At 35.4% G+C, this 13,811-nt stretch overlaps 1 protein-coding gene across 1 annotated transcript in view; it reads left to right on the top strand.

The window, feature by feature from the left end:
* The window catches only part of CFAP44 (cilia and flagella associated protein 44), a 144,802-nt gene that overhangs the window by 77,280 nt on the left and 53,711 nt on the right, over positions 1-13,811 (top strand). Inside the window, exons 17-21 of the mRNA XM_065875861.1 lie at positions 2,857-3,002; positions 3,627-3,897; positions 9,366-9,421; positions 9,588-9,750; positions 11,236-11,366. Coding sequence (XP_065731933.1) covers positions 2,857-3,002; positions 3,627-3,897; positions 9,366-9,421; positions 9,588-9,750; positions 11,236-11,366 — 767 coding nt within the window. The remainder of the gene's footprint in view (positions 1-2,856; positions 3,003-3,626; positions 3,898-9,365; positions 9,422-9,587; positions 9,751-11,235; positions 11,367-13,811) is intronic.

Raw genomic sequence — 13,811 nt, forward strand, 5'->3', positions numbered from 1 at the left:
TGCCAGTCTCTGCTGTACAGCAATGTGACTCAGTTATATACATGCAGGCTTTTTTTTTCATATTCTTTTCCATTATGGTTTATCACAGGATATTGAATATAGTTCCCTGTGCTATACAGTAGGACCTTGTTGTTTATCCATCCTATATATAATAGTTTACATCTGCTAATCCCACACTCCCAGTCCTTTCCTCTCCCACCTTTCTCCCCCTTGGCAACTACAAGTCTGAACTCTATGTCTGTGAGTCTGTTTCTGTTTTGTAGCTAGGTTCATTTGTGCCATATTTTAGATTCCACATATAAGTGATATCATATGGTATTTGTCTTTCTTTTTTTGACTTCAGTTAGTATGATAATCTCTAGTTTCATCCATGTTGCTGTAAATGGCGTTATTTCATTCTTTTTATGGCTGAGTAGTATTCCATTGTGTATATGTACCACATCTTCTTTATCCATTCATCTGTCAGTGGACATTTAGGTTGTTTCCATGTTTGGGCTATTGCGAATAGTGCTGCTATGAACATAGGGGTGCATGTATCTTTTGAATTATAGTATTGTCTGTGTGTATGCTCAGGAGTAGGATTGCTGGATCATATGGTAATTATATTTTTAGTTTTCTGAGCAACCTCCATACTGTTTTCCATAGTGGCTGCCCCAACTTACATTTCCACCAACAGTGTAGGAGGGTTCCCTTTCTCCACACCCTCTCTAGCATTTGTTATTCGTAGACTTTTAATGATGGCCATTCTGACAGGTGTGAGGTGGTACCTCATTGTAGTTTTGATTTGCATTTCTCTAGTGATTAGTGATGTTGAGCATCTTTTTATGTGCCTGCTAGCCATCTGTATGTCTTCTTTGGAGAAATGTCTATTTAGGTCTTCTGCCCATTTTTTGATTGGGTTGTTTGTTTTTTTGTTGTTGAGTTGTATGAGCTGTTTGTATATTTTGGAGATTAAGCCCTTGTCTGTCACATCATTTGCAAATATTTTCTCCCATTCCATAGGTTGTCTTTTTTTTTTTTTTATGGTTTCCTTTGCTGTGCAAAAGCTTGTAAGTTTGATTAGGTCCCATTTGTTTATTTTTGTTTTTATTTCTGTCACCTTGGGAGACTGACCTAAGAAAACATTGGTATGATTTATGTCAGAGAATGTTTTGCTTATGCTCTCTTCTGGGAGTTTTATGGTGTAATGTTAAAAGGTGTAAATTCTTCACATATCTTCCTTGTGGGTCATTGCATTTCTTGTACTTCAATACATTTGTATTCAGTTTTTAGAAAATTCTCAGACATTTATCGACCACAGTACTGCTTCTGGTCCATCTTTTTAGTCTCTTCTTGTGGGATTCTAATTTTGTGTATATTAATCATTATCATTATGTCCCATGTAGATCTTACACTCCTTTTTAAAAAATTTTACATCTGTATTTTCTCTCTCCTGCCTTACTCTATTTTTTCTGATTCTGTTCCAGCTTCATAACTCTAGTTTTAGCTGTGTCTAGTTGCTTTTAAACCAATCTATTGAATTCTAATATTTGTCATTTTATTTTTCAGTTCTAGAATTATTTTTTCCATTATCTACTTTTTTATAGACCCTAGTACTTCTTTCTGTATTGCCTTCAAAGGCCTTAAATATATTAATCAGAGTTATTTTGAAGTCCATTTTGAAAACACCTCTATCACTATTTCTTGTACTTTTGTTTCTTTGGTCTGTTTTTTCTTTTGATTTTCAATCAAGATTTTTCTTTGTTAGTATACCTAGCTTTTTTTTTTTTTTTATAATTGAACGCTGGATCTTGTCTGTCAAAAACTGTAGCATCAGCTTGAGTCTCTGTATATTGCTGTTGTCTCCTGAAATTTATTTTTAGTTCTGGAAAGCAACTAAAAATCCTAGATCAGTTTCATCCAGTCAGTGATTGAGATGACTTGAAATTAGGTTTTACTTCCTACGAGGGCCAGTCTATTTCTGGTTTATCCATACGTGTGGGATATAGTCCTCCAGGGTTGCAGTGGAAAGCCCAGTGGAAGGTGAGTTTACAATGGCTCCTTCTTCTTGGAGGACTCTGGGAATTCTTTGTCTTTCCCTAAGCCCATGACACTACAGATTGCTCTGCTCAGTTTCTTAACCTCTCAGCTGCCACTTTCAGAACTGGCAGTTGCCTTAGGGAGAAAAAAAATCTCCTGGACTGGAAATCTCTGAAAACCATGATCTGCAAAACTCTATTGTTAAATACTGCTTATGCCGAATAATCCTTAAAATAAAATGGAATTCAGTATATAGATAGAAACGATATCTCTCGTGTATTGTCTTTTTTTTAATATTTATTTTTATTTATTTATTTTGGCTGTGTCAGATCTTTGTTGCAGCATGTGGAATCTTTCATTGTAGTGCATGGGCTCTTCCTTGCAGCACACGAGCTCAGTAGTTGCAGCGTGTGGGCTCCAGAGTGCATGGGCTCTGTAGTTGTGGGTGCATGGGCTCTCTAGTTGAGGTGCGCGGGCTTAGTTGCCCCGTGGCATGTGGATCCTAGTTCCCCAACAAGGGATCGAACCCGCGTCCCCTGCATTAGGAGAAGGATTCTTAACCACTAGACCACCAGGGAAGTCCCTCTTGTATTGTCTTTTAAGTAGGAACAAATCATTGTAAGGTGTTTTATTTTTATAATTATATAGTTGCATATAAATAATGATTAATAGTGTTTATAAAGCATCTCCATCTGTAACCATAGAAATCATACAAAAGTATATGTTTTAAGACACCTATTTTATGTGTTAAAATTTGAAATAATCAAAAACTCCTCATGTGGTCATAGGTTTTTTATATTCAGGTACTACCTTGTATGTTATTTATCTCTTTTCCAGGGTGGCTATGATTCTGGTTTTCTATATCACTGTGAGTTTCCCCCATATGACAAAAGCAGTGATATCACAGAAAAGAAAGATGAACCCTTTGATTTCCGTCTTCTTGAGGATACAGAGGATAATCCCATCACAACTATCACTTTCAGGTGACCAGAATTTCAGAAAGCTTTAAAACAACTATATCCCATTACTGTCTGTTTTTGTCCATCATTAATGTTGTCAGTTTTAAAGATCTGTCCAAATGGAGGAGTACTCAAACAATGTTTAGTTAAATAAATCAAGTGACTAAAGTAGAATCTAAGCTATTCCTGGAACTACTTCAATCCCTTCTATCAAATATTCTGTCAGAATTTATCACACAGTTCAATTGTATGGATTTTCTTTCTGTTACTTAGGAGGATGCTACTGCACAATCAGATAATGAAAGTTCTGGGTTACAATGATTCTGGAAAGATCACTAATTGAATCATTAGTCCTTTAATAATTAGTTCTTTAATAATTAAAGGATATATGCTTATATCCTGGTCATTCTTTTGAAGACTGAATATAATAGCTCCAAATTTCAAATTGTCTTTTTCTCCTTCTACTCTTTTGTATTAGTTTGCTAGAGCTGCCATAGTTCGTTAGGGCTTCAGCATATGAATTTTGTGGGGACACAATTTACTCCATAACATCTTTGTTTTTAAAACTTTAGTCATTTTTCAATTAACTTACAATTAAACATTTTCAGATTAATGTGAAGAACGATTTACTTTCCTTTTGTTTCATAGCATTAACCAAGAAATGATGTTTTGTGGAATGCAAAATGGAGCAATTCGAGTCTATATCCTAAATAAGAATGATCCTTCATTGACCAATATGGAGGACTACTGGCACTTCAGTATGCATGACAATAATTATGGATGCATTAAAGCCATCTCCACTAGCTTTGATGACCGTTTCTTGGTGACTGCTGGAGCAGACAGTAATATCTTTGTTTTCAACATTTTTTCTGAGTTTGAGTTAAAGAAAGTGATGAAAGCCAAGGTTCCATCTCCCAGGGTATGTAACTGACTAATAATAATAACTTTATTTTAATATTGTGATGTTAAAATGCTCATATTCATATTCTTTAAAAATGAAACTATTTAGATGCAAATACCTTGCAGTGTCATCTTCCTACCAGTATTATAATTTTGCCTTTCTGGTGCCTCTGTTATCAAATATGAAAGATGTTGAATTCACCTTATTACTAAAGGTGTAGAAGTCCCTCTATTAAAAAGACTGTCAATTTTTCTGTCTTCATCACTTTCACAAAGTTTTTTTGTTTTCAAGATGCCCAACTTTTTTCTGATATATTTTGCATTTTATTTATTCATTTGCTTATTGAGGAGGCATATGTGGGATGTATACCATAACTTGTACCTTTGAAAGGGGTTGTAAAAATATTATTATCTTTAGTATTAGAATATGAGAGTTTCCTCAAAGATTCAGGTAAATTATTGTATTCTCAAACAGAATACATTATTGGCTTTGTAATGAAGATTGAGGGTTTGAATCCCCAAATTATATCCCTTTTCCCTATCACAAGACCTAAATTTTCTATTATCAAAATGGTTCCTTTGGAGAGAAGAGCTAACATCTATCCTTCTCAAACTCTTCCAAAAAATTGCAGAGGGAGGAACACTCCCAAACTCGTTCTACAAGGCCACCATCATCCTGATATCAAAACCAGACAAGGTATCACAAAAAAGAAAATTACAGACCAATATCACTGATGAACATAGATGCAAAAATCCTCAACAAAATACTAGCAAACAGAATCCAACAACACATTAAAGTATCAACACCATGATCAAGGGGGATTTATCCCAGGAATGCAAGGATTCTTCAATATATGCAAATCAATCAATGTTAATATTCATGTTAACAAATTAAAGAATAAAAACCATATGATCATCTCAATAGATGCAGAAAAGCTTTTGACAAAATTCAACACCTATTTATGATAAAAACTCTCCAGAAAGTGGGCATAGAGGGAACCTACCTCAACATAAAAAGGCCATATATGAATAAACCCATTGCAAACATCATTCTCAATGGTGAAAAGCTGAAAGCATTTCCTCTAAGATCAGGAATAAGACAAGGATGCCCATTCTCACCACTCTTATTCAACATAGTTTTGGAACTCCTAGCCAAGCCCAGTCAGAGTAATACAAATTGGAAAAGAATTAAAACTGTTGCTGTTTGTAGATGACATGATACTATACATAGAAAATCCTAAAGACAGCACCAGAAAACTACTAGAGCTAATCAGTGAATTTGGTAAAGGTGCAGGATACAAAATTCACAGAAGTCTTTCGCATTCCTATACACTAACAGTGAAAGATCAGAAAGAGAAATTAAGGAAGCAATCCCATTTACTATCACAACAGAAAGAATAAAATACCTAGGAATAAACCTACCTAAGGAAGCAAAAGACTTGTACTCAGAGAACTATAAAACACCAATGAAAGAAAGATGACACAAACAGATGGAGAAATATACCATGTTCTTGGATTGGAAGAATCAACATTGTGAAAATGACTATACTACCCAAAGCAATCTACAGGTTCAGTGCAATCCCTATCAAATTACCAATGGCATTCTTCATAGAATTAGAACAAAAAATTTTACAGTTTGTGTGGAAACACAAGACCCCAAATAGCCAAAGCAATCTTGAGAAAGGAAATTAGAGCTGGAGGAATCAGGCTCCCTGACTTCAGACTATACTACAAAGTTACAGTAATCAAGACAGTATGGTACTGGCACAAAAACAGAAATATAGCTCAATGGTGCAGGATAGAAAGCCCAGAGATAAACCCACACCCCTATGGTCACCTAATCTATGACAAAGGAGGCAAGAATATACAATGGAGAAAAGAGAGCCTCTTCAATAAGTGGTGCTGGGAAAACTAGACAGCTACATGTAAAAGAATGAAATGAGAACACTCCCTAACACCATACACGAAAATAAACTCAAAATGGATTAAAGACCTAAATTTAAGACTGGACACTATAAAACTCTTAGAGGAAAACAGAAAAAACACTCTGACATAAACCATAGCAAGATCTTTTTTGACCCACCTCCTAGAGTAATGAAAATAAAAACAAAAATAAACAAATGGGACCTAATGAAACTTAAAAGCTTTTGCACAGCAAAGGAAACCATAAACAAGACGAAAAGAAAGCTCTCAGAATGGGAGGAAATATTTGCAAATAAAGCAACGGACAAAGGATTAATCTCCAAAATATACAAACAACTCATGGAGCTCAATATCAAAAAAGAAAACAAAACAAAACAACAAACAATCAAAAAACGGGCAGAAGACTTAAATAGACATTTCTCCAAAGAAGACATAGAGATGGCCAAGAAGCACATGAAAAGCTGCTCAACATCACTAATTATTAGAGAAATGCAAATCAAAACTACAATGGGTATCACCTCACACCAGTCAGAATGGCTATTGTCAAAAATCTACAAACAATAAATGCTGGAGAGGGTGTGGAGAAAAGGGAACCCTCGTGCACATTGATACAGTCACTATGGAGAACAGTATGGATGTTTCTTAAAAAGCTAAAAATAGAACTACCATATGACCCAGAAATCCCACTACCGGACATATACCCTGAGAAAAACATAATTCAAAAGAACACATGTACCCCAATGTTCATTGCAACACTATTTACAATATCCAGGACATGGAAATAACCTAAATGTCCAACAACAGATAAATGGATAAAGAAGATGTGGTACATATATACAATGGAGTATTACTCAGCCATAAAAAGGGATGAAATTGGGTCATTTGTAGAGATGTGGATGGACCTAGAGTCTGTCATACGGAGTGAAGTAAGTCAGAAAGAGAAAAACAAATATTGTATATTAATGCATATATGTGGAATCTAGAAAAATGGTACAGATGAACCTATTTGCAGGGCAGGAATAGAGACAAGGATGTAGAGAACAGACATGTGCACACAGAGGGGGAAGGGGAGGGTAGGATGAAATGGGAGGTTAGGATTGACATATATACACTACCATGTGTAAAATAGATAGCTAGTGGGAACCTGCTGTATAGCACAGGGAGCTCAGCTCCGTGCTCTGTAATGACCTAGATGGGTGGGATGGGGGGAAGGGTGGGAGGGAGGTCCAAGAGGGAGGGAATATATGTATACATATAGCTGATTTACTTTGTTGTACAGCAGAAACTAACACAACATTGTAAAACAATTATACTTCAATAAAAAAATGGTTCCTTTGGATAAAATGATTAATAACTGTTAGAATTGCTTCTAAAGAATAAGGGATTGTATTAGACCAAAGTTAAAATTCCTGTGAACACATTGGCTTCCTATTTAACAGGTAGCCTGCTTCAAAAGAATATGCAAAGAATGTAGGGAAGATTTGAGCAGGTAAATTTTCATTTCTATTAATAGCAGCAAAATTTGGAGAATGAACTGCTGTCTAATGAGGTCAAGCTAAGGAAGAGGGATTTTCCAGAAGGGAAAGTGTATGAACAAGAAGAAAATCTTTATCTTTCTACTTAGTGCCAACTCTCTATGGAAACCCATATGGGATAGAAAAAATCCATTCCACATTTGTATAATGGTCTCCTTTTATTTATGACTGCAATAAATATTTCTGAAGTCACTGAAGCAGCCTCTGCGTTTTAGAAGGCAAAATCAGAAAGAATTGAATAAATAAAATTAAAAACTAAGCTCTGCATAGGTCTGAGGTTCTTACTGTATTTTAGAATCACAGGAGAGCTCTTAAAACTGTAGATGCCTGAGCAGTTAAATCAGAATCTCAGAAAGTGAGGCCCAGGCATCAGTACAGACATTCTTCAACATGAGATACGATGGGATTGTGCCCTGATAAACCCATCAGAAGTTGAAAATACCATAAGTTGAAAATGCATTTAATACACCTAACCTACCAAACACCACAGCTTAGCCTAGCCTACCTTAAACGTGCTCAGAACACTTGCATTAGCCTACAGTTGGGCAAAATCATCTACCACAAAGCCTATTTTATAATAAAGTGTTGACTGTCTCATAATTTGTTGAATACTGTATTCAAAGTGAGAAACAGAATGGTTATGTGGGTACCGGTTGTTGACCCTCATGATCATGTGGCTGCCTGGGAGCTGTGGCTGCAGCAGCTGCCCAGCATCACGAGAGTGGATCTGCCACATGTCCCTAGCCAGGAAAAGGTCAAAATTCCAAACTTGAAGTATGCTTTCTACCAAATGCAAAGTCGTCAAGTTGACCGTTGTAAGTAAGGGACCATCTGTATTTTATAAAAGTCACCCCTCCCCCCAGCCCCCGTGGTTCTAGAGTGCAGTCACGATTGAGAACAATTGGCAGGTGTTTTGGAACTCTTTGGAAGCACCTTTGTTTAACTCAAATTTATTGTAAACAGCTGAGGTCAGGAGAGAGTTGGCTGATATCAGTATCAAATCCTGGAAATTGTAACTGATATTGGAGAAGCAAGGGGCTTAACTCTGAGCAATAAAAGAATAGAGTTCAGTCAAGTTGTTTCCTAAGTGATTAATAGTAACTAAAATGTATTAGCCATCACTTGTCTCTTACATTGGTCATGTTTTATGACTTCACTTCATGAAAATCACAAATCTTGTTTTATATAAATGTAGATTTATATTTTATGTGTATAAAGACTAGTACTGTAATAAAACAACTTGATCAAAAGAGAATCTTTATTTCTTTACAACAACTGATAGCTAAACAGAGACCTATGTGCTATGAAGAGAATAGAAAATAAGTTCAGTTTTACTTAAGAACTGGTTAGCTAGCAAACTAGGACTTTTTGTTTCATTCACTGGGTTATAAATCCTGTTCTTTAACAGCCTAAGACATTTTTCAGCACAGCACCTGAATAAACAAAGTACTTTTAAGTGATTTATTTCATAGTACTTCTTAATTTAAACTGATTTCCTTTCTAAAGGGAGAGTCATATTTCTGATTTCATATCTTTCTTTCTCAAGGAGAGGGATTATAGTATTCTGGTATTTCTCACTGAATATCTGTGATAAGATCAAGTGAAACACTTAAAATTTTAAAAATATACATAAACTTTTTCCTTGTATACACGTGAGGTATTGTGGTGGGAATCAAAGCATGTATGAAAGGAATATGCTAAAAAAACAGTACTTTAAAATAAATGATCTAGAGGATTTTTTTTGGTGTATTTTTTGTTAGTAACACATGAATATTACTAATTCGTATTTTGGAGGGGAGTATGGTGATATTAACATTTTGCATACATGTGATTTTCTTTTTCTACATACCTCTTTAAATGAAGTAGAAACAAATATGTTTTTTTCCCTAGTTTATTTTTTGTGACAATACTTTACAGGCCTACAGTTGTTAGAAATTAGCAGAGAAAACCCCTCAATTTACTACTTATTAGATATTTTAAGGTAAATATGCAATTTAAAGGAGCTAAGCTTTTACTCCTTTTCCTACAGTTTGGAATAGAAACAGAGCCAATTCCAGAAGATATTGAAGATCCTAAAGCCTACAGGTATGGGAATTTTTGATCAATACCTAATAGGACTGGGCTTTTGCAAAACACACCAACATTTTACCAAAGCTGACCAAGTTAAATGAATTTCCAAATTATTAAATACTAATTTTCTCTGCTGTTTCTTTCTCTTTAACCTGTTACCGTTTAAAATTTCTGTTTTCAGTATTGAGAATGCCAGAAGAAAAAGAGAACATGACAAGTTAATGAAAGAAGGGGAAGAAATCAAGGCTGAGAAGAGAGAACGAATCAAAGCTTTAAGGAATCAATTACAGAAACTACTACAGATGAATGAAGAATTACCAAAACATATGCAGTTTAAACGGACAGTAAGCCTAAAATAAATTTGATTTTAATTTTAACATATGCTATTTCTGAATTGAGGCTGCTATTTTGCCAACAAGTAGGAACACTTAAAACCATCTTTAAATTTCCCTTGTCTGGTCGGTCAGTGTGTTGGCAGCAACTAAACTACTGTAGAACTTGTCATGCAACTTGGTTTGGATGTAGATGAGCCTCTTTACACAAAGTTTATTTCTGGATTTAGCTACTTCACATTTTTTTGGTAATAAGATATAAGTTTGAACCTGGTTATCCTTACCATACCTAGCCAAGATATTTAACTGTTGGATAGGTACATACTATATAATTTGATTCTCTGTGGTTCCTTTTCCATAATTCATCAACTCTATTGAAAAGATAGTACCTGGTTCATCCACAAAGTTTCTAAAAGATGACTTAGTATAGTTGTAGCTATGGGGACAATCACCAAATTGTTTAAGCTAATATTGTATTAAATTTTTTTCTTCTGTGACCTGTTGCAAAGCCCCATTTACCTCCTAGTGATAACTTTTTTTCCTAATTCTTTTTACATTATCTTAAATGGAATTACTGTCAGGAGCCTAATCAAATAAAAGCTCAGAATTTATTATCCTGACTATACCCATGGGTTACCCAGTCCTATAATTCCAGAAGCACTTAGCCAATTTCATATTAAAAAAAAAAACTGTGGTGAAATCATGATTAACTCATTATATTGGTTAAAAAACCAACTTATAATGGTTAAAAGATGTTTGTTATTTTACTAAGAAAAGTGTTGACACTTGCAGAATATGGTTACATAATTCAAAATAAAGAACAACTGAGGTAAGTTCTGTGGCTAAGCATTTTACATACACCATTATTTAAAGCACCAGCACACCTGGAAAGAATAATTACTCTCAATTCAGTGTGAATGAAGGCCCTGATATTTTTCCAGGAGTGAAGGAAAGAAACACGAGGCCCCTAAGTATCCTTATGGGGAAAATGGCCCCTTTGGTGAGGGATATTCAACTAGAACTTGGTTATATCCGGAAGACACCAAAGACATTACTGTCTTTCCTAGGTGGGGAGTCACATGGGAAGGAAGGTTCAACTAATGATGGAGTGCCATGAACTTTTACCCTATGCCCTGCTGGTTATGTAATAGTAGTTATTCTGGGGTGGAGAGAGTTCCTCTTTTTTAAACTGTTTAAACTCTCCAAATATTCTGTTAGCATTCATTCTTTTTATTGTGGGAAAAATCTTTTAATATGTAACTGTATTTTCATCATTGTTAATTATTTCTGGGAACTTTTCTCCATATTTTGTGACAGTAAAATCAAAAGTATGTTTCTTTTTCTAGAATGAGAGAGTTTATGATACTTAGGAGACAGTTATGATGTAGCATAAAATTGAGGACAAACCTTAAAAATCTGTATTTATGTATGAAATAGGATTGATAAAGTCCATCAATAAAGGTACCCATTTTGATGAACAAATCTACTTATCTGCAGGATTTTGATCTAGATTCCAAAATTCGTGCTGAGATTGACAGGAAAACAGCTAATAAAATTCAACGAGTGGAAAAGGAATTAGCTTGGGAAAAAGAGAAACACCAGCTTGGCCTAATGAAGCTACAGAATAGGTAGGATCCATATTTCTTGCAAGTTAAGATGTTTGAGAGCATATATTTGAAGAAAGTAGTTCCCAGTGGCTTTATTGAAGTGGTCAGATTAAGAGGTCTCCTGAAGTACCTACTAACTCCTAAAATCTCAAGGAATCCTCTTGTCAGTGCTACTGATTTCCTGAGCTCACTCCTTCCTAGTTTAAGTCTGCAAAATTTTTTGCAAACCGAATTATGTCATACATATTTACTTTCGGTTTTTAACAAACTATTTATTTTATAACTAATTATCACGTGAGCATGTATATATTAGAAAATCAAAATTAAAGTAGAGCCAAGGGGGCTTCCCTGGTGGTGCAGTGGTTAAGAATCCACCTGCCAATGCAGGGGACACGGGTTCGAGCCCTGGTCCAGGAAAATCACATATGCCACGGAGCAACTAAGCCTGTGCGCCACAACTGCTGAGCCTGCATACCACAATTACTGAGCCTACACTCTAGAGCTCACGAGCCGCAGCCCACAATGAGAAGACTGTGCACGGCAGTGAAGAGTAGCCCCCACTTGCCACAACTAGAGAAAGCCCAAGCACAGCAACGAAGACCCAACACAGCCAAAAAAAGAAATAAAAATTCAAAAAAATTAAAAAAATAAAAGAACTTTTATAACACTCCAGAAATTTCCCTCGTGGCCTCCTCCTGATAAATATTTACTCTCCAAAGATGAATGTTTATCACCATAGATTAGTTGTGTCTGTGAACTTCATATACATGGAAAGCTGCAGTATGAACGCTTTTGTATCTGGCTTCTTTATTCAGTATCATGCCTAAGATTACCCATGTTGATGCAGGTAGCAGTACTTCATTCATTTTCATTGCTTTGTAATATTCTTTTAAATGGTTGTACCACAATTTATTAATCCATTTAACTGCTGATATTTGAGTTGTTCCTATTTTTTGGCTTCAATGAATAATGCTGACATTCTTGTGCATGTCTTTTGATGGACGTAAGCACTTATTTCTGTTTTCTATATAATCAGGAGTGGAACTGCTAGACCGTAGGTTCTAAGCATGTTTAGCTTTATTAGACACTGACAAACAGTTCTCCAAAATGGCTCAATTTATTTATACTCTGATCATCAATGTATGAGAATTCCAATTGATTCCCATTGTATTCATTTTCTAGGGCTTCCATAACAAAGTACCACAGACAGGCTGGCTTACAATAACAGACATTTATTATCTGATAATTCTGGAGACCGGAAGTCCAAAATCGAAGTGTTGACTAAATTGGTTTCTTTGAGAGCTGGGAGGGAGAATCTGTTCCATGCCTTTTTCTGAGCTTCTGGTGGCTTGGCCAGCAATCTTTGGTGTTTCTTAGCTTGTAGATGCATCACTCTAAATTTTCTGTCTTCACATGGTGTTCTCTCTGTGTCTCTTCGTATAATATTGCCTCTGTGCTTGTCCAACTTTTCTCCTTTTATGAGGACATCAGTCATGTTGGATTAGGATCCACCCTAATGATCTCATTTTAACTTGATTACCTCTGTTAAGACCTTATTTCCAGATAAGGTCATATTCTGAGGTACCTGGGGGGTTAGGACTTCATATTCTTTTGGGGAGACACAATTCAACCCATAACACTCATGCTTGCCGTCACTGGGCATTGTCAGCTCTTTAAATTTCAGCTATTCTGTAGTAGTGTCTCAGTGTGATTTAAATTGGCATTTTCCAGATGAGTGACGATTTTCAGTCGCTTTTCCTATACTTACTGGTTATATTTATATTCTCTTTTGTTAGGGCTTTGCTCAAGTCTTTTGTTCATTTAAAAATTGGGTTGTGGGAGTTATATATTCTGGATGAGTCTCGTCATACACATGTATATATGACATATCTATGTGTGTGTATGCATGCATGTAAAATATCTTGCTCTACTCTGAGGCTTGTCTTTTCATCCTCATTATAGTGTCTTTTTGAACAGAAATTTTTCATTTTAATAAAGTTTAGTTTATCAGTGTTTTCCTTTGCAATTTATCAATATTTTCACTAACTTTTTATGGTTAGTGCTTTTATGTTGTAGTTAAGGAATCTGCCTATTCCCAATTCATGATATAATTCTGTTTTCTTCTAGAAGCTCTACTGTTTTGCCATTATCTATCTTGGGTAATTTTTGTGGGTGGTGTAAGATAGAGATCAAGTGTCTTTTGTTTCTATATGGATATCCAATTGGCCCACTGTCATTCGCTGAAAAGACCATCCTTTCCTTACTAGATTGTAGTGATGCTTTTGTCAAAAATCTGGTAACCACACATATGTGGGTCTGTTTCTAAACTCTTCATTTTATTCCATTGCCCTGTCTGTTTTTGCGCTAGTGTCACAAGACCTTAATTATTCTTGACATCTGATATTATGAACCCTCTGGATTGTTCTTCACCTTCAATATTGCTTAGGTCCTTTGCACAGAATAAGT

Source organism: Phocoena phocoena, chromosome 4 (genome assembly GCF_963924675.1).
Source record: "Phocoena phocoena chromosome 4, mPhoPho1.1, whole genome shotgun sequence".
NCBI lineage: Eukaryota > Metazoa > Chordata > Mammalia > Artiodactyla > Phocoenidae > Phocoena > Phocoena phocoena.